Below are 20,552 nucleotides of genomic sequence, written 5' to 3'. Positions count from 1 at the left end.
GTGGATATGGGGCACAGAAGGTATGTAAGCGTGACTGCGCCCCCCCATTCGGGACACACAAACATCTCTGTAAGAAAATCCTTACACTCAAACACTCTCTCCCTTCTCTCTATTCCCTCTAAGGTGTGTGCTAATTTGACCGTCGGAGGGTGTTTCCGGCCACACACCGCCGGGTAGCTCACCGTTATTTGCTCGCAGGTGATCGGATATCGACGGAGCTCGGAAGAAAGGAATACGGGCACGCCGGAATATTTGCTCCCCGTACAATTGGCGCCGTCTGTGGGAAGCTTGACAGACAAAACCTTGTCTTCCAGGTTCATCTGATCGCCGTCTATGGCAAACATCGACGAGTTCCCGTTGTCCGCCATCGATGGAGCCACCCCGGAGTATACCCGAAGGAGAGAGGGACCACCTGCCGTCCATCCAATGGCTGAGTTGGGGACGCCCACTAGGGGACAGTCAGGAGACGCGCGGGATAAGCGTGGAAGGAGTCATGGGCATTCACGGAGTCCAGACGGTCACCGGCGGAGAGACTCACACGCCAGGCGACTGGAAAGCAAGTTAAGGGACCAAGACGCTGTCATCAGGCGGATGGCGGTGGAGATGGAGGATCTCAAACGGCATGTCAAAGGGAAAGGTGTAGCTGGAGTGGGTGACCACAGTGAGCGCACCCTATCCCGCCGTTCAGGCGGACAGAGCCAACGACATACTCAGTCCATATCTATCACCAGAAGTTACCAGGTTGGTGATTCCGACGTGCGTGCAGAAAAGTCCAGCGCGCAAGACAGCACCTACAAACCCTCACGTCCGGCGACGACGTCGAGGTATTCTTATTCAGCTCAGTCAGAGGACTTACGGGCAGTATTAAGGGAGCGGGCTCGCCGGCGCGAAGCTCAGAGAATACCAGCTTTCCAGCGGCTCTCCTACGGGGTTCATGCCAGCGAGGAGGTCGGAATGCCTCCACCCCGCCAAACAGTGCCAGCATTTGAAGATACAGATCTGGCCAGGCTGAGTGCCACCCCTTTTTCCCTGGAAATAGAAACAACGCCGCTTCCGGCAGGCTTCCACCAGCCTAAGTTCACGCTCTACGACGGCAAAACCGATCCTTACATGCATGTGAGCCACTTCCGTCAGGTCATTGCCGGACATAGGCGGAATGACGGACTTATGTGCCTAATCTTCCCGTCCAGTTTAGGTGAGCTGGGCTTAAAGTGGTTTGAGCGGTTGCCGGAAGGGAGCATACAACGGTGGCATCAGTTGGCCGAAGCGTTTGTTACGCGCTTCAAAACCAACACAAAAACGCCAAAGGAAGTTGATCACTTGCTGAGTGTCAAGATGGAACCGTGCGACACACTGAAGGCATACAATTCCAGGTATTGGGAGACCTTCAACGAGATCCTGGATTGCCCGGTCAACCTTGCCATCACGCAATATAAGCGTGGTCTCCCGGTCGGACATAGACTGCGGGACTCGCTTACCATGCACTAACCGACCTCCATGGGCCAGCTCATGCAGCGCATCAATGAGCACATCCGAGTGGAGGATGATGCGTCAGCTTCCACCGTGAAGGCCACTCCGGTCGGAACAGACAAGAAGACAACAGGCAAAGTGCACGCAGTTGGGCAAGAGTCCAGCCGCTCAAATGACCGAGCAGAGGAATCCGACCGAGGTACAAATCGTAAAAACCGGGGTAGAGGACGTCGGAATGACCGGGATGACTACCCCCGTGATGACGTTGAGGACGCAAACAGGAGAATGAAGGCAAGGACTGGCATAACCACGGTCTTTAAGATTCCAATCTATCGCATACTTAGCGAAATCCGAGACGAGGAGTATGTCCGGTTTCCTGCCAAGTTGGGCGATGGACAAAAGGGGTACAATCCGCGGTATCGTTGTACGTTTCACCGGGAGAGGGGCCACCGGACTGAGGATTGTTTGCCTTTGCGACAACATTTGGAAGAATTGGTTGCGGCCGGGCATCTGGACCTTTACATTGATGGCGGCGTGAAACCGAATCTGGCTCCGGTCGATCCCAGGGGACAGGATGACCGAGATGCCCCACCTCAAGGAGTTATTAATGTCATCCACGGCATCGTGGAACCGGAGCGTGTCTGCGAACTCCGGGGCATGATCAAGAAGGCTGAGCATATGAGGGAAGTGTTGTCAGTGCAACCTGCCATCAAGAGGGGGAAGACAGAAGAGAAAGACGTGATAAGTTTCACCTCAAGAGATTTAGAGCGTATCCAGACGCCGCACAACGATGCTCTTGTAGTAACACTACGCGTCAAAGAATTCGATGTTAGACGGATCTTGATCGATCAGGGAAGCTCGGTCGAGATCATGTATTATGATGCGTTCAAACAGCTCAAACTCCGTGAGACAGACTTGGCTCCGGCCACTTCACCACTGGTTAGATTTAACTCGCAGCCGGAGTGGCCATTGGGAAAGATTATCCTGCCGGTCAAAGCGGGATCCGTGGTCAAGCAAGTGGAGTTTTGGGTGCTACAAGTCCCTTCAACGTACAACCTTATCCTTGGAAGGGGATGGCTCCACGCCATGCAAGCCGTGGCATCGACCTACCACCAGGTGATGAGATTCCCCTCGGCTATGGGGGCAATCGAGGAGATTTGGGGTGATCAGGTCATGTCCAAGCAATGCTTCGTGGCGGTCAACGGGAGCCGGGCTGCCAAAGGATTCGTTCAAATGATCGAGGGACCGGAGGACCAGAGTGTCCTGGATGATGTTGGCACCAAAGCCGAGGACAAGGCTGTTGAAGAATTGGTTGAGGTGCGGATTGATGCCGAGCAGCCGGACAGATTCTTCTTGCTCGGTTCAAGTCTCTCGGCCATGGAGAGAACCGAGATGATTGAGTTTTTGATGGCGAATATCGAAGTCTTTGCATGGTCGCCCTGTGACATGCCTGGCCTTGACCCAAGCTTTATCTGCCATCACCTCAATGTCTTTCCTGGCGCAAAGCCAGTCATCCAGCGAACAAGGAGATCGGCGCTGCATCACGCCGAGGTAGTTGCAGAGGAGGTAAAAAACTTGCTTGAGGCACGAGCAATACAGGAAGTGCATTACCCTCGGTGGATTTCCAACACGGTAGTGGTGCCTAAGAAGAATGGAAAGTGGCGAGTTTGTGTCGACTACAAGACAGTCAACTGAGCTTGTCCAAAAGACAGCTTCCCTTTGCCGCGCATTGACCAGCTAGTGGATTTGATGGCTGGACACAATCGGCTCAGTTTCTTGGATGCGTACCGCGGCTATCACCAGATTGCCATGCATGGGCCTGACCAAGAGATCACCTCTTTCACGACTCCAAAATGTTTGCTCCTTTGCTCGGTCGGACAATGGAGGCTTACATCGATGATATGGTGGTAAAGAGCCGACGTGAGGCAAACCATTTGTCCGACTTAACCGAGATGTTCGCCATTCTGAAGAAGCACAAGCTGCGCTTGAACGCCTCGAAGTGTGCCTTTGGTATGGGATCCGGGAAATTTTTGGGCTTCTTAGTCACGAACCGAGGCATCGAAGCAGACCCTACTCAGATTAGAGCCGTGCAAGAGTTGAAGCAGCCCAGCTCGGCTAAGGACGTGCAGCATCTGGCCGGGATGGCCGCCGCGCTTAATCGATTTATAAGCCGGTCATCAGATCGCTGCCGCCCTTTCTTTCAAGCCTTGAAGTCAAAGTTCTCATGGGATGACGAGTGTGACCGAGCTTTGACCGAGCTCAAGAATTATTTGTCTTCTCCGCCACTGTTGGTTACACCAGAGCCCGGTGAGGAACTCTACCTTTACCTTGCCGTCTCCCAGCACGCAGTAAGTGCGGTGTTAGTCCGGGCTGAAGGGATCAAGCACCTCCCAATTTTTTACGTCAGTAAGACCTTGCTGCCGGCTGAGACGAGGTACTTGCCTTTGGAAAAGCTTACGTTGGCACTGATGATGGCTTCGAGGAAATTGGCACATTATTTTCACGCCCATACCATCGTCGTACTGACTGAGTTTCCCCTCAAAGCCCTGTTGGAGTGCGCAGACTTTTCAGGCCGAATTTTAAAATGGGCGGTCGAATTGGGACAGTTCGATGTGAAGTTCCAGCCGCGCACCGCAATCAAAGCCCAAACCTTGGCCGATTTTGTTGCCGAGTTCTCACCTGGTACTCATCCGGTATGCCCGGTCGATATTGCCGAGGCAGATGATGAGACGCACACAATGCCAACCGAGGAACAACCAGCCGAAGAAGGTCGCGCCGCGGAGTTAGCGCGCACCTCCGAAGTTCCCTCAATTTGCACGGTCATACTACCCGGCGATGCGATGACGGAGTTGTGTATCACCAACACATCCACTCTGTCCGGCACCGCATCACCAAGGGGGGAAGGAATGGTTCCACACAGCTCAGAACTTGATGATTCGCCTACGGACTTGGGCATTCTGAACCAACTTGCTGAGTCCGGTGTCGAATCACCAAGGGGCACTGAATTTGAACCGGTCAACACCAAACTTGGCACCGCACAGCCGAGCAGTTGTGATCCCATTGCCCTTCGCAACTCTCAGGACCCATCTGACTGCTGGAAGCTTTTTGTAGGGGACATGTGGAAGCTTTTTGTTGATGGAGCGTCCAACCGTCATGGCGCCGGCCTAGGTATTGTTCTCATATCCCCGGACGGCCTAACCATTGAGCATTCTATCACACTCGGCTTCCCGGCGTCTAACAACGAGGCTGAGTACGAGGCGCTTCTTGCCGGGCTCAAAAGCGCAATTCAAATGAAGGCTGCCGAGCTTCTGGTATATAGTGATTCCCAGCTTGTGGTCAACCAAGTTTCAGGGATTTATGAAGTGAAGGACGACAGGATGGCGAAATACCAAGCTCTGGTCAGGGACCATATCAAGCAGTTTGAGGCAATCCGAGTTCAACGGATTGGCCGAGAAGAAAACAGCCGGGCTGATGAACTCGCCGGCCTCGCTTCCATGGTCAATAGTACGTCTCCAAACCCTTTGTTGATTGACTTTCTTCCGCGGCCGAGCATTGAAAACACCGGGCAGACGGATGTACTCTGCGCCGAGCTAGGCCCTTCATGGATGGACCCCTTGATCTTGTTCCTCAGAGACCGGATTCTTCCAACAGACAAGAAAGAAGCGCACAAAATCCGGGTGAAGTCAGAGCGGTTTTGGCTCTCTCCATCTGGCGCGTTGTATAAGAAGTCCTTCACCGGTCCTTATCTCAAGTGCGTGCATCCGAACAGTGTGGAGGACTTCTTGTTTGAAATTCATGAAGGCATTTGTGGCAGCCACATCGGGGGTAGGTCCTTGGCCTACCGAGCTATTTCGCAGGGATACTGGTGGCCGTGCATGCAGGCCGACGCGCAAAAATATGTCCGCAAGTGCGAAAAATGCCAGAAATTCGCCCATCAGATCCACCAGCCTGCCAGAGAGCTTCTTCCCCTCACCAGTCCTTGGCCTTTCGCCATGTGGGGGCTAGATATAGTGGGACCGTTGCCAACAGCACCGGGCAACCGGAAATTCTTCATCGTGGCCACAGATTACTTCACAAAGTGGGTTGAAGCTGAGCCCTTGGCAACCATCAAAGAGAAAGACGTGAAGCGATTTGTCTGGCAGAACGTTGTCACGCGGTTTGGTGTCCCCAAGATTTTGATCTCTGACAACGGCACCCAGTTTGACGGTCGCCTATTCAGAGGATTTTGTGAAGATCTGAAGATAGAATTCTACAACTCCACCCCGGCCTACCCGCAGTCCAATGGTCAAGCCGAAGCATCAAACAAGACTATACTGGATGGGTTGAAGAAACGGTTGGAAAAGGCTAAGGGCAAGTGGGCTGAAGAATTACCGAGCGTTCTTTGGGCTTACCGAACAACCCCGCGACGTTCTACCGGGGAAACTCCATTTGCTCTGGCTTATGGCATGGAGGCGGTCATACCCTTGGAAGTTGAAATGCCCACCCTCAGAACTGAGAGTTTTGAGCCCGAGCTAAATGCCGAGGCTATTGCCTTGGAGTTGGACCTAGCGGAAGAGCGCCGGGAGAAAGCCCTCATCCATGTGGCCGCCTACCAACAAGAGCTCTCCAAGAAGTATAACAAGACAGTGCACCCCAGACCGTTCAAAGTTGGGGATTGGGTTTTGAGGAAGATTATGGGCAACACCCTGGTGCCAGGAGAAGGCAAACTAGGGGCAAATTGGGAAGGACCCTACAAGATCACTGGTCTGGCTGGCAAGGGGGCTTACCACTTGGAGGATCTAGAGGGAAGAGCCATACCCCGGCCATGGAATGCGGCCAACTTGAAATTGTATTATTTTTAAGCTTTTTACTTTCCCCTTTTTGTAAAGCAATTTTTTGGCTTGCAAAGCAGAATGTAATTCTTTTTGTCAATTTATAGAAGTAATTTCGCCCAGCACTAGCACTTTTGTTCTTTTAATGCTTAAAACCGAGATGATTTGCTCCGGTTGGAAGAGTTGGTGATTTGTCCAACTTAAAATTCCCAACCGAGATGGTGTACTCCGGTTGGAAGAGTTGGTGTTTTGTCCAACTTAGGATTCCCAACCGAGATGATTTGCTCCGGTTGGAAGAGTTGGTGTTTTGTCCAACATTAGGACCCCAACCGAGATGATTTGCTCCGGTTGGAAGAGTTGGTGATTTGTCCAACTTAAAATTCCCAACCGAGATGATGTACTCCGGTTGGAAGAGTTGGTGTCTTGCCCAACTTTGGAGTCCCAACCGAGATGATGTACTCCGGTTGGAAGAGTTGGTGTCTTGCCCAACTTTGGAGTCCCAACCGAGATGATGTACTCCGGTTGGAAGAGTTGGTGTCTTGCCCAACTTAGGATGCCCAACCGAGATGATGTACTCCGGTTGGAAGAGTTGGTGTCTTGCCCAACTTTGCTACAACCGAGATGGGTATTTCGGTGCGTGAATTTGTTTTGTTATGCTCAAGTTCTTCGACCGTGTTATGGACTCCGGTCGACAAAGTGTTCAAATGATAAGTTATACCGAGATAGTTTGCTGAAGACGGAATTGATTACTACCGGGCAAACACTTGACGAAAATTCAAAATTTTTCATTGATAAAGAAATTCATTACAAAAGGTGGGGACAGAGCCCGGTTACATCAAGAGTATTGAAAGCAAAAATACAAAGAAAAGAGAACTAAACTAGGGGGGAGAGATTGGTGAACTCGTCCTCGCCAGCATCAAGGTTGATGGTAGGACTGACTTCTTGCGCACCGAGCTCAGCACTGCCGGGCTGCTCTTGTACCTCGGCCTCCTCTTCCTCAGAATCTGTGTCATCCTCTCCATCTTCAAGTCCTTCCTCGGCCTCCGCTTGCAGAGCGCTGAATACGTCGTTTGCGTAAGGCACAAGGTAGACCAGTAGCGAAGCCTTAGGAGGATTGGCAAACACGTCGGTGTCGGAGCCTTGGCCGAGGTGTTCGCAGGCAGACTTCCAGCCTGCTTTAAAATAGATGTCTTGTGTTGCAAAGACTTGCTTTTTGTAGCTCTCCTCGGCCTCGATAAAACCGGCTTTGTTTACAGCCCGGCAGGCTTGCTTCTTCGCCTTCTTCAGGGTGTCCACCTCGGCTTGGAGCTCATCTCGTTTTTTCTCAGCTGCATCCAGCTGGCCGAGCAGTCTGTTATTGTCAGAATTGGCCATTTCAAGCGAAGACTTAGCTCGGCCGAGCTCGGCTTGAAGGCTTTCAATGTGGCTGGCTGTGTCATTGGCTTTCTGCCTAAGCCGGTGAATGCGCTCCAAAACCAAGTGTTGTTTCTGAATGGCCTGCACATAGAAACAAAGTTCATCAGAAAGGGGGACCGAGCAATAAGGGCCGAGCGAACACTTGGGAAATTTTTGGAGTTGCATTGACTTACCCTGGCCATGGACTTCACGGATGACTTGACCAACCGAGTGTCAGGGACGTGGTCACTGCCGACCACATCGCTCGGTAGTAGGAATGCTTTGGACAGATCAAAGGCGAGCAGATGCTCTTTGTCAGCCTTGATCGAGGCAGTTGCCGGGATGTCCTGACCCCGGTGTTTCAACTGTGGACGCCAGGCCGGTACTGGGGCGGGGGCGTCAGTCGGATGCTCGGTAGTTAGCTCGGCGACTAACTCGGCAGATGGGTCGGCCCGAGCCCTTTTCCCGGCCCGCCGTGCAGAAGGTTCTCGGCTGGATTGGCCGGTCGGCTGAGAGGCGAGGGCGACCACAGCGCCACTGGATTGACCGGCGACGGGTGAGCGAGTCGAAACGCTCGGCAGCTCGGCGGAAGTGGCGGTGAGTAAGTTCTTGATTCTGCTGCGCTTAGCCATCTCTTGTTCCTCGGTCAGGCGAACGAGGGGCACGTCTGGCAGAGTAGGATCCGGTGGAGGTGTTGGAGCTCGGAGGAAGTCGGTGACCTTACTCCGGCGAGGAGCAGAGTATCTATATGTTGGACTGTAGCCGAGGAGTTGGTTACAATCTCGGTCGCGGTAGCGAAGCGCGGTCCTGATCGCTTCTACGTTGGGGAAGTTGTAGTTGGCTTGCAAGGCTTGGATGGCTGCAAAAGAAACGAGAGAATCATTAGTCTACAGAAACGTCAAGTGTAAAAACCGAGATGATTTGCACGGCTTACATGTGCTCCCAAAATTTTTGCTAATCATCCAGCCCGGTACCTCGGCTGTCTCGTAGTTACCAGACACCCAGAAGAAATCATCATCGTGAAGATCCTTATCTGGTGTGCCGGTCACGATTTTCTCTCTGCCCGGTCTAATTTTGAGGTAATAGGCGAGACCGTCGCCGGTGTGGCCCATCGTGTATTGTCTCAGTATCTCGGCTAGACCTAAGTTGATGCCTAGCCGATTGTTCAGTTCGTGAACGCCATTGATTATTCTATACGTATTGGTGGACACCTGTGTGGGTGTCAGCCCGGTGCGGCGGAGGAACTCGGTTATGAGAGGGTTGAGCGGGAAACGAAGACCCCCTTCAACGATGGATAGCACGGTGAAGGGGCACTCCTCCCTACCCCAAGGTGTGGTCTCCTCTTCTGCGAGCTGCAGGTGGACATCGGCCGGGACGCCGTAGTCCTCCCTGAACGTAGCCAGCGCAGCCGGAGTATCCACTAGGAAGCGGAATTTTTCCATTTTTGGCCGGCTTAGTGTATCCCGGCTGAGGGGTTTGGCTCTGGGTATTGGATGTTGCCCGGTCCTGAGAGCCTCAGGAATGACTGGTCCCCTTGGACTCTGCAGGAAAAGGATGGCAAGTGTTAAAGTGTTAGCGCGGTCGCGCGAAAGGTGCTGGATTTTAACTCGGTCATTAAGGATGCCAAACCACCTCGGTTGTCCATTCTATCTAAGGAGCCCGGTCGCCCAAGCGGACCAGATGTTAGCCCGGTTGAACGACCAAGTCCTTTTGTTATCTCGGTTTTCGCTTTGGTTGAAACAAACATGTTGTTTGCCCGGTTTGGTGGGTTTTTAGGATCAAACGAAGGCCCAGAGCCCGGTTCACCCCAGTTCTTCAGTGTTCTTCAGGAAGACGAAGAACACCAAGAACGGTGGAAGGTTTAATGCGGATTCTACGATCTATGCCCTAATAGCTATGTTTTTGTACCCTAATGTGTGCAATATGAAAGAAAATAACAACTAGGGGGATCGAAAAACCTTACCTTTGGAGGATGGGGGCTGTCCTTCCAAAAATGAGAAATGACAGTCGAAGATGGAGGAGAGGGCTTGAGCTCTGGATCGTCAGACGGTAGAAAGGCAGTAAGGAGGAATGGCGTAGGAAGGCCGTGTGTATATAAGAGTGAAAGGCCGCCCAAATTCAAATTCTGGCAAAAACGGCGGGTTGGCTGCCCGATGACCAATGGCAGACCGCCACGTGTCGCCATTTATGGCTTTGGCAGGACTGAAGCGACGGGTTGAAAAGACGAAGAGCCAACCGAGCTACTTTCAACGAGAATAGGTCAGCCGAGGAATATAACCGGTCAAATCCGCGGACAATTGCGTCAACTAGCTCGGTCGAAGCTTGGCATCTTGACGGCCAGAGAAACGTTATCTCGGACGAGGTGAATAATCCCAGTCACCCTTCCGCGGACGGAATTAAGGGGCAATTGAGAGGGTGATTTATGCTCCGGTGCTGGGCCGAGGTGTAGACCGAACAAGTTGAGGGCCCAGCAGAGCATTGGGCCGAAACGATCGACTGTTCACCCGGAGATGGGCTACCAGAACTTGGGCCGGGCAGAGTTTGGACTGTGTGCTGCCCCGGACCGTGCAGAAGGTGCTCGGCCAGGAAGTGACCGGTCAGACCGGGATGCTCGGTCCGAGGATTGTCGAGACCAGACAGACCGAGAGGCCGGCGCTCGGAAAGGCGCGGTCAGCCGAGGTAGTTGATTGACCGGCGAGGAGGCCGACCAAAGGAGGAGCCCGGGTTAAGCTTTGCCGAGATGCCGCCTAGCCCGGTCCTCATTCGGTTATCCGGCCAGGTGCTTAAGGTATGAAGCACGGTATGACCGAGGTAGGGCAGCTCGGCTGCCGAGCTCCAGCTATGCTGGCAGGCAGTTGAGAGCAGGTGATGAACGGCATGGTTTATGCTGACAGATGGGATAGCAGAGCCACGTGTCAGGAGATGACAGGGAGTGGATATGGGGCACAGAAGGTATGTAAGCGTGACTGCGCCCCCCCATTCGGGACACACGAACATCTCTGTAAGAAAATCCTTACACTCAAACACTCTCTCCCTTCTCTCTATTCCCTCTAAGGTGTGTGCTAATTTGACCGTCGGAGGGTGTTTCCGGCCACACACCGCCGGGTAGCTCACCGTTATTTGCTCGCAGGTGATCGGATATCGACGGAGCTCGGAAGAAAGGAATACGGGCACGCCGGAATATTTGCTCCCCGTACAAGTCCCCAACAAAGATCAATGGTCAAAAGAATCAAACAAAAGTCAAGAAAACAAGCACATGACCCAGATTTTAAATACCAACCAATGACAAAAGCCAAAGAAGATACAAGGAACAAGACACAAACTGCTGCTGATGTACCCAAACCAACAGAGGATACCGATAAAGAAAAAGAGAAGAAGAATGAAAAGAAAAAAGAAGAAATCGAAACAGAGACAGAACCTGCTATTGAACTCGAGCAAAAAGTGGGTGCTCATGAAGCAAAACAACAGCAGAAAGAAAAGATGCAAGAATATATTGGCTAAGAGAAAGCAGTTGCTGCTGAAACCAACCCAAAAGAGCATGCCAATCAAGAGAAGACACAACTTCAAGTATTGGAAAGTGACCAAGACCGAAAAAGACCAAGACCGAATTCAACTCATCAACAACACACAATCAAGTGCTTGTGTTTGGTCTGGTAGCGAAGATGAAAATTATGTATACTTTTCAGATATATACAGATTGACCAATAGGGAACCCTTATATGGGAATGTAGGTCTCCAACTGCACAATTTTACAGTTTCTGTTCATATTCAATAACCTATTCCACAAACCTAACACATTCTCATATATAACATGTTTCAGGTCATTAATGCCTTCTCAGAAAAGCAATTGGCACTCCAACCAACCATTGAAGAATTTGAGAAAAATGATCTAGCCATTGCAAGAAATCCATACGCGGGAAGATCTTACATTTTCTCAACACTCATCAATGTAAGCAAAACTTAACATACCTCTCAACTGCAAAATTTTCTACTTTCTTAACATGTCTTACTACATAGTTTTATAACATATTTCAAGCATATATATAACTTACAGACTCCACTACAAAACCAAGATCAAACACTGAGAGAAAAAATGATTGACAGCCATTTTCCAGAAGCAATGAAAAACAGATATATCCATTTCCCAATCAACCACGACAACCATTGGACAATTGTGGTCTTTGACAATGCTGATGGGATATGGAGACACTATGACTCTTTGAGACTAGCAAAAGATTGCCACAACAAGCACTTTGAAATTGCAAAGGAAATTGTAAGTTAAATAAAATTTCCTACTTAGTTCCATTCCTTTAAAAACATCTCAACTCATCACTAGAACTAACAAAAACACCCACTAACTATTTTGTAGCAACAACATCAATTAAGATGGAATAAAGCATTACTCAGCAATCAAGGAAACATGTTATCATCTCAAGAGTGCGAGACAGTAATTGCATCAATTGAGGAATGCCTACAATAAACCCCACACTCGTAAGATACAAAATTAATAAACTAATCTTCCAATATGCTAAATTTTGCAGTTTTACCTAACTAAATAACTTCATCTAAAACTTTGCAGGAATAATTGTGCAATCGCCGTCTGCAATATTATCAACCAATATATCAACTGGCAACCTGTGCAGAAATCACTTCGACCAACTAAGTAGGTCAAATTTCGAGTAGAAATCGTCAGTCAATTCCTCAATGATGAGAACCGATCTTGGAAACTCGAGCACTACCAAATGTTGACAAAACATACCAAATCATAGAAACAATGAACAAACTTCTTGACAATACAAATATTCAAGTGAACATCTCTTTGTACATTTTTTTTTTTTTTAACATGTGACAAGTACTTTATATACTTTTGAGAATGATCTTCTTTTGGTTATTATGGTGAAAATGATTGTTGTCATTGATGTTGTTGTTGCTCTTCTTCTTGTTATTATTATTGTGCTTGTACTTCTGATTGTTTGTGTACTTATTTGTGGTTGCATATATTTTCATACAGTAAAGGTTGTTTCTAATAATTCTTCAAACTGCAAAATTATGCAGTTTTATCAAGTTGTTTCTAATAACTCTTAAAACTTCAAAATTATGCAATTTCTTCAGGTTGTTTCTTATAATTCTTCACACTGCAAAATTATACAGTTTCATTACTCAAACAAAATTTATGCTACACAATTATGCATCCAATTTCATGACTCAACAAAGGGATGAACTACATTTCAAAATTGAAAATAAAACTACAAAATTTTACAGTTTTCTCGTTATGAAATATGAAATAAATGAATCATGTAGTAAAACTGCATTTCAATATTATACAGTTTCAATAAGAAATTTTCAACAACCTTCTCTGCATTCCATAAAAATAAAACCAACCAAACCCACACAAAAAAAAAAAAAAGAATAAAAAACAAAACAAGACTGTTACAAAACAACTTCAATAACTAAAGGACACATCAAAAAATAAAAAATAATTCAACCAACTTTAGTCATTACTTCCATAATACCAAGTATCAAATTTTTTATTATCATAATTCCTCAAATTCAAATACAAATCCAAAAGAATAGACTGTAGCCTCAAATAGCAGCCTTGCACATCTTCTTATTGTGATTCTCATATTTCAAGCATCTCTCACACTTGATTTGCTTCACATTCTCACCCCTAGAAGGTATCTTCTTCTTCTTGTTCCACCCGGGCTGCTTCTTCGTTATAGGAGGTTTGATAATCGAACTACTGGCACCATCAAAGTCAAATCTCTCACTTGAAGGCACTGGATAAACAGATTCCTTGTATGACTCTCTAAAATAATCTACATGAAAAAAAGGATCAATGATATCATACACATCTCTACCACTACTACGCAAAGCATACACAGCATGACAACAAAGAAAACCATTCAATTGCCATTCATGGCAAGAACAAGTTTGTCTACCAATATCAACATAAAAAGAAATAGAAGAATGAACCTCAAGCACAGTATCACTAGCAACAATCACATCCCAAGACTTAGCTAGCTCCAAAAAGTCCACCAACTTCTTTTCCATAATTGGACACAATTTCGTAGTCCATCTTTTATCATCAGCTCTTCTATTCGACAATTGAGTCATGATTTGAACCCTAATCATACCAACCATACAAGTAATAGGCAACTCACGGGCCCCACCAATCCAATTATTGTAAGACTCGGCAGCATTAGATGATATCTCACCATATCGTTTCCCTCTAAAAAATGCATTCGCCCACTTATCATTTTGCAAACCATCCAACATACTATCAACTCTACCGTTCCCAGCAATACGCCTCAATTTCTCCATATAATGTTGGAAAGAAGCAACCATTGGCGCATAAGCACATTTAACTAATATTTTCATCAAACTCAGCTTACAATTATTACGAAGTCCCGCCAATTTGTTAATCAAATTTCTCTTCAAATGATTCGAGCAATATGCATGATGTGCATTGGGAAAAACCACTGAAAGAGCGTCTAGCAATCCATGTTGACGGTCCAACACAAAGGTCAATCTCCGGTCTGAACCAACATCCTTTAACAACTGACTTAAGAACCACATCCAATTATCTTGATTTTCAGCATCAACAATCGCAAAAGGAAACAGACCTGCAAACAAAATAACATGAAACTGCAAAAATTAGCAGACTCACAATACAATAACACACTAACAAACCAAACCTATACTAACTGCAAATAAATACATACCTTGATTACCATCCTTTGATGTTGCTGCAAGCAAATGCCCCTTGTAACGCCCCTTCAAGAATGTACCATCAACAAACAACAACGAACGACAAAATTGAAAGCCATACAAACATCCATGAAATGTCACAAACAACCTCCGAAAACACCCACTACTTTCATCCACATCTAATTCAAACACACTTCCCATATTCGTTCTCATAGCCGTCTCAAGGTACCATCGAAGTTGGTCAAAAGAAGTTGCAAAATCACCAATCAACCCACCTCTTGCCTTATCAACTCCTAACCATGCAACCTGATAAGAAACATCTATACCATATTGCGTCTTCAATTTTTTTTTAACTTCAATAGGACGAGTCAACGGATTATCACTAATATCATTTTACACAATATCAGACATAAGTCTAGAACCAACCATTTTGCTACAAGATCTAGGAGCAACAACCCCACAAGTATGCACATTATCCAACTTCATTATAAAAAAAATACCGGAATTCATTAACACCCTTCCATGCATAAACCATTTACAACCCGTAGACGACTTCATCATACATTCAGCAGTTACTCTTGTTGCATCGTTCTTCAAATAATTCACTGCAAAACCACACTCAACTGCATACTTAGCCAATGCAATGCGGAACGCCGACACTCTACCTTCAAATTCTTGAGCAACACTACGTATAATCCCCTTCCAACTAGCAGACAGCAAAACTCTCTCTGGTTCTGGATAAAAACTATGCAACAAACCACCAAAATCATCACAATCGTTAACCAAAGAACTCTCACCAATTACAGAATCAATCCTACAAGAATTACCATCATCAACCTCCACAATTCTCTTATCATCCACAACAGCATCAACAACATGACAACCACTACCACCTACCATTGACAGCATATTCCACAAATCTTCATCACATTCAACAATACAATTAGAATATCGAGGAATAGAAAAAAACAAACAAAAGTTACCAACACTCAACTCCTTGAGCTTCGCACATATTTTCTCAACAACTTCATCATAACTGCATCACTCACTAATCTTAATAGCAGCACAATAATTACTGTATTTACACATTAACATGAAACACCCCTCCATACTACAAAATCACAAACCAACAAACAATTGTTCACAGATTCCAAACTGTAAAATTATACAGTTACAACATATCAGTACCAACAGTGCACAATTCACAATTCCAAACTGCAAAATTATACACTTACAATATATCAGTATCAAAACACCAGAATTCACAATTCCAAACTACAACTTCAAAACACATTACACTATACAACAAACAAAATCAAAATCATTACACTATATCACATACAAAAATCAAATAAAATAAGTATCAAACAAACAAAATTTATCACAAAACAAAGAACTAAAACAAAATTGCCAAACACAAACCAGATATCACGCAAATTTGCTTATCTATATATACATACATATATGTATCGACAGATACAAATCACATACACACACAGAGATATATATATGTATATGTATATGTATGTATCGACAAATACATACATACACTTACATATATGTATCGACAAATGCAAACCAGATACACAGAGTGAGAGAGAGAGAGAGAACGTACGCAGAGATCGCATGTACACAGAGATTCAGATCGCACAACCAGATCCACCTCACAGCACAATGAGATCGACCACACAGCACAATGAGATCGCCATAACGAAGAGAAATTGAGATCGCAGAGGCGAAGATTTGATTTTCTTTTTTGGACGGAGCAAAAAATTGATTTTTCACGTATATATGGATCTCAAAACAAAGGGTAATACAGTCATTTACAAAATATGAAAATAAAAAATGGGACCTCTGAGTATAAAACTTAAAAAGCTGTGGACCTATTAATTTATTAAAAATATATTGGGATTAGAAGGGAAATAGATCCCCTATATAGGACTACATAGTAATTTTCCCATAAATAAATAGATAAATAAATAAGAAAGGACCAGTGAAACAACTTGCTGAGAATAATAGCCTCAACCCTCAAAGGTTCTTTGTCCCTAATCTATTTTCTCGTTTTTAATGCACTTTTAATCTTATAATTTGATTTCAAATATTAAAAGAGAGAGTTATGTATAAATTTTAATAAGTGAATTTATTATTTAATAGATTTAGTGATAATTAACGGTATTTTTTATCAAATATTATTAAAAAAAGGTCATTAATTGTTAATTTTTAATGATAATTTGGAAAATCAGTCACAAAAAAATCACTACTTATAAGTTTTAGTGATAGTATAAAAAAATCGTTATAAAAAATAAAAAAAAAAGTCACTAATTTTCAATTTACAATGACAATTTAAAAAATTCGTCACAGAAAAATGTCAGTAACTGTAAGTTTTAGGGACAATTGATAAAAAAAATGATTAAAAAAATCACTAATTTTCAATTTTTATTGACATGTATAAAAAATTATCACAAAAAATTATTTTTAGCAATAATTTTACTTAGACCAACTTTCAATAGGATTTAATTAATACATGCAATTTTAGCACATAATTTTATTTAGGTTACATCACTGCAAATCCAATTCAGATTTGAAGTTTTATTGTAAAAAGTCAAAAAATATATTTATTTAAATCATTTCAAATATTCTTTAAGTCTAATTATTTATTAATAATTTATTTATTTTAAAATGAAATCGAGTGTTGAAAATGCAATAGAATCGGAGGAACAAAGGGCTTCATCTGATACACACCCCTTGGTTCATGGATTGAATCACAAAGTCGCGATTACAAATAGAACGTGATAGTTAGTGCCGTTTTGGGAAGAGCACAAAAACGCTTGTGTTTTTGTTGCTGTGGAAAAAAGCTGAGCCAACTAAAAAAGCAATTGTTGCAATTGGGATGTGATAAAAATGCTGCCGTGTCAAATTACGTAAATACCCTCTAGGTTAACAAATTGTGTAGAATTCCAAAGTTTGGCAAGGCTATTTTGGTCATTTTGCTTTGATTTGACACCATAAATAAATATTAACAAAAAAAGTCAAAACTCAGCTTTTTATCAACTTCCCATATCATTTTTTTAAAAAGTCAAAAAGCTTGGTAAAAAGTCAAAAGTTAATTTTTTATCAACTTTCCAAAACACCCCTTAGTTTTAGGGTCTGGCTTTGGTCCAGTCTGCCATCGAATTGGATCGTGTTGTTGGGCCCGTGGGGCCCACCACGGATCTCGTTTTGAAAATCTGAACCGTTCAATGTGTAGAACTCGTCGAGTACTATATATCTATAAAAAATCACGTTGATCGGATATCGATAGCTATGTGATCAAATCAGTTTTGTATAAAAAAAATGGACGGTGAATAAATTAACGGTTGATAAAAAACTGTTTTGATCACATAGCTATCGATATCGGATCAACGTGATTTTTCACAGGCATGTAGTACTCAACGAGTTCTACACATTGAAACGGTTCAAATTTTCAAAACGAGATCCGTGATGAACCCTCACAGACCCAACAGTACGATCTAATTCGATAGTGGACTGGGTCAAAGCCCAGACCTAGTTTTAATACCAAATGATGCAAATCCTTTGAATAGAAATCACTCTCTAGGCAACCGGTAAAGAAGATACCATCACTTTTGATCAACCTCCCTAGGCCCTAAGGTCTCTTCCCTGCTAGGGTTTGATACCCCTAGTTGAGGAAGCCTTTATTAGTATTTGCTTTTGTTCTCGCCCTTGGACTTTATTGTATTGATTTTTTTTTTTTTTTTAAAAGAAACAACAAAAGAGAATATTCGAAAAGTGTTTTGAAAGTAAGAATTATATTTTGAGTTTGTGAGTTTCGAATTATGATTTGAGTGTGAAGAATTTATTTGGTAAAAGAGTTTTGAATTTAGTGGAAAATTTTTGATGTGACATATGGTATTTGATATAAAAACTTACAACTCATAATCAAATATACAACTCAAAATTTTATTAAAGCACATAAAAAATTTTAAAAAATTCAAAAAATATTTTTTTCGAATATATAAAAATTAACATATGTCAATTGCAAAAAAATAAAAATAAATTTGCACTGTTCTGGTCAACCGGTTGGTAAACCGGCCGGATGACCGATAGGACGACCAGTTAGGCTAAATTTCAAAAAAAAAAAATAAAATTGAAAATCTCTCCTCACACAGAGTTTTCTACAGAATTTTTTAAATATTGTAAAAATATAATTTGAACATTCTATCTAAACATCATATTAAAATATGGAGATCAAATCATAATTTAAAAATCGTTCCAAACACAACCTTCTACTCTGGTCAAATTCTTATTTTAACAACGTGGGACAACTGTCAACATCGTAACACTATGTCACTCGAAGGTAGCCTAAAGTCTACCTAATATATCCCCCAAGCTATTCGACTTAGGTCAAGTTTGGAAATACTAAATAAGTGTACTTTTTGATTTTTTTTGTATTATGTATAGAAAAAGTAGAGAGGAGATGTTGATTGATGTGACCTAAAAAAGATAAAAAAATAAAATAAATATACTTTTTTAGGTTAGCCAAACTTGACCTTAGTAGGAGAAAAAAAAAAGTAATTAAAAGACTTACCACCATTCAAGAGATCATCATAGGTTTCAATCTCACCAAAGTCAATTATTTTAAACTTTAAGATTACTGAATGTTTGCTGAGTCATTAATTTTAAGGTTCCGAAATTAATTGGATTGTGCATAAACTGGCCGAACACAATTATCAAAAAAAAATCTACCAAACATTACATTGATATTTTTTGAGATATATATTTATGGGAACACAAATGGGGATTACATTGGGGTAAACTGAGATCACTACGTTTGTTTGTTGGAAAAGTCTTGGGACCATGAAATTGCACAGATTTCAACATTTATGGTATGTGTTTAAACTCTTATTTATTGAATCACCTCATAAATAAATCTGAACGTTGCTTTGAAATTTTGGGTTAATTTCTGGTTTTGTATTCTGGGTTCCTTGAACCACTCTTGTATGTTCCCTGACATGTCAACTCTTTGGTACTTTGCATTTCTTCTTTTTACTTGGAAAAAAAAAAAAAAAGAGATTTAATCAGTATGTTTGACTTCAATATTTAAGATTCAATTTTTTGAAAATTAAATTTTTTATTTTTTGTATTTTTTTATTTTTATTGAATATTTTAAAATTTTAAGCATTTTTTTACTTTTTTAGATGCACCTTAGTTAGATATATCTAAAAAGTAAAATATTTGTCAAAAAAATATTTTAAAAAATTAATAAATACACAGGAATATGAAAAATGTACTGAATTCTCATATTTTTCTGTATTTTTTGTATTTAGTGAATTTTTTAGCGATTTTTTTTACAAACATTATACTTTTTAAGTTTATTTATGTTATGTGTATTTAAAAATTTTAAAAATTACTTAGAGTATTAAAAAAATTCAGTCAAAATAAAAAAACACGAAAAATAAAAAAATTCAATTTTTTAAAGAGTATCCAAACCAAACAACCTGAATAATGCCCACTCTTCACCCTCTTTATTGGTGTGTGTTTGCGTGTTTGTACATTGAGTTTGTTTGTAAGTAAAAAGAAAAAAATACCTCTGTCTACTTTTCAATAATTAACTTATTTTTGCTTTGAAAGTTGTAAATAAAAATTACACTAAATATTTTAATACAGTTTTTCAAAAAAAAAAAAAACAACCCTAATAAAAACTATATGCAACTTATAAGTTGCACCAAACTTTCTATGCACACTTACTCTTTGCTCTCTCTATGAGTATGTGTTTGGATGTGCAAACAGGTATGGTTTGTGGCCTTGTTGTCTCTTATTTGGCTTTCTTTAATATCTATCTTTGTGATAAATTGCACTTTAGTAATATGGGGCAAAACAATTGGCCATCACAAATAGTTGAATAAGTTCATGCGACATAGAATCCTTAATCAAACTCTATACCACACGCATTGAATGAGATTAGAGTTGGTCTAGGAATAAGTAATTTTTTTTTTTAAATTTTTGGGCTAAAATATGAGGTAAAAAAAAACGAAAAAAAAAATTTATCTATAAATCCTATCTTGAGAATTGATGATCTGTTTAGTTCCAAAGATTTTTTTATAGACCAATTAGTCTCATTGAATTTGAAAAGGTAGATTTAATATATTATTTGAAAATTAGATTTATTTT

The 20,552-nt window shown here is 42.9% G+C and overlaps 1 protein-coding gene across 1 annotated transcript in view; it reads right to left on the bottom strand.

Moving 5' to 3' along the window:
* Nucleotides 1-13,259: 13,259 nt before the first annotated feature.
* LOC145797726 (uncharacterized) overlaps nucleotides 13,260-20,552 on the bottom strand; it is a 45,672-nt gene continuing 38,379 nt past the window's right edge. The window contains exons 2-7 of the mRNA XM_082885140.1: nucleotides 15,520-15,599; nucleotides 15,368-15,420; nucleotides 14,961-15,304; nucleotides 14,811-14,864; nucleotides 14,399-14,690; nucleotides 13,260-14,299 (exon numbers count right to left, since the gene is read on the bottom strand). Coding sequence (XP_082741266.1) covers nucleotides 13,260-14,299; nucleotides 14,399-14,690; nucleotides 14,811-14,864; nucleotides 14,961-15,304; nucleotides 15,368-15,420; nucleotides 15,520-15,599 — 1,863 coding nt within the window. The remainder of the gene's footprint in view (nucleotides 14,300-14,398; nucleotides 14,691-14,810; nucleotides 14,865-14,960; nucleotides 15,305-15,367; nucleotides 15,421-15,519; nucleotides 15,600-20,552) is intronic.

Source organism: Camellia sinensis, chromosome 8 (genome assembly GCF_055761805.1).
Source record: "Camellia sinensis isolate YWXY chromosome 8, ASM5576180v1, whole genome shotgun sequence".
Classification (NCBI taxonomy): domain Eukaryota; kingdom Viridiplantae; phylum Streptophyta; class Magnoliopsida; order Ericales; family Theaceae; genus Camellia; species Camellia sinensis.
The sequence above is the reverse complement of the archived record's forward strand: the minus strand, read 5'-3'. Positions and strand labels throughout refer to the sequence as shown.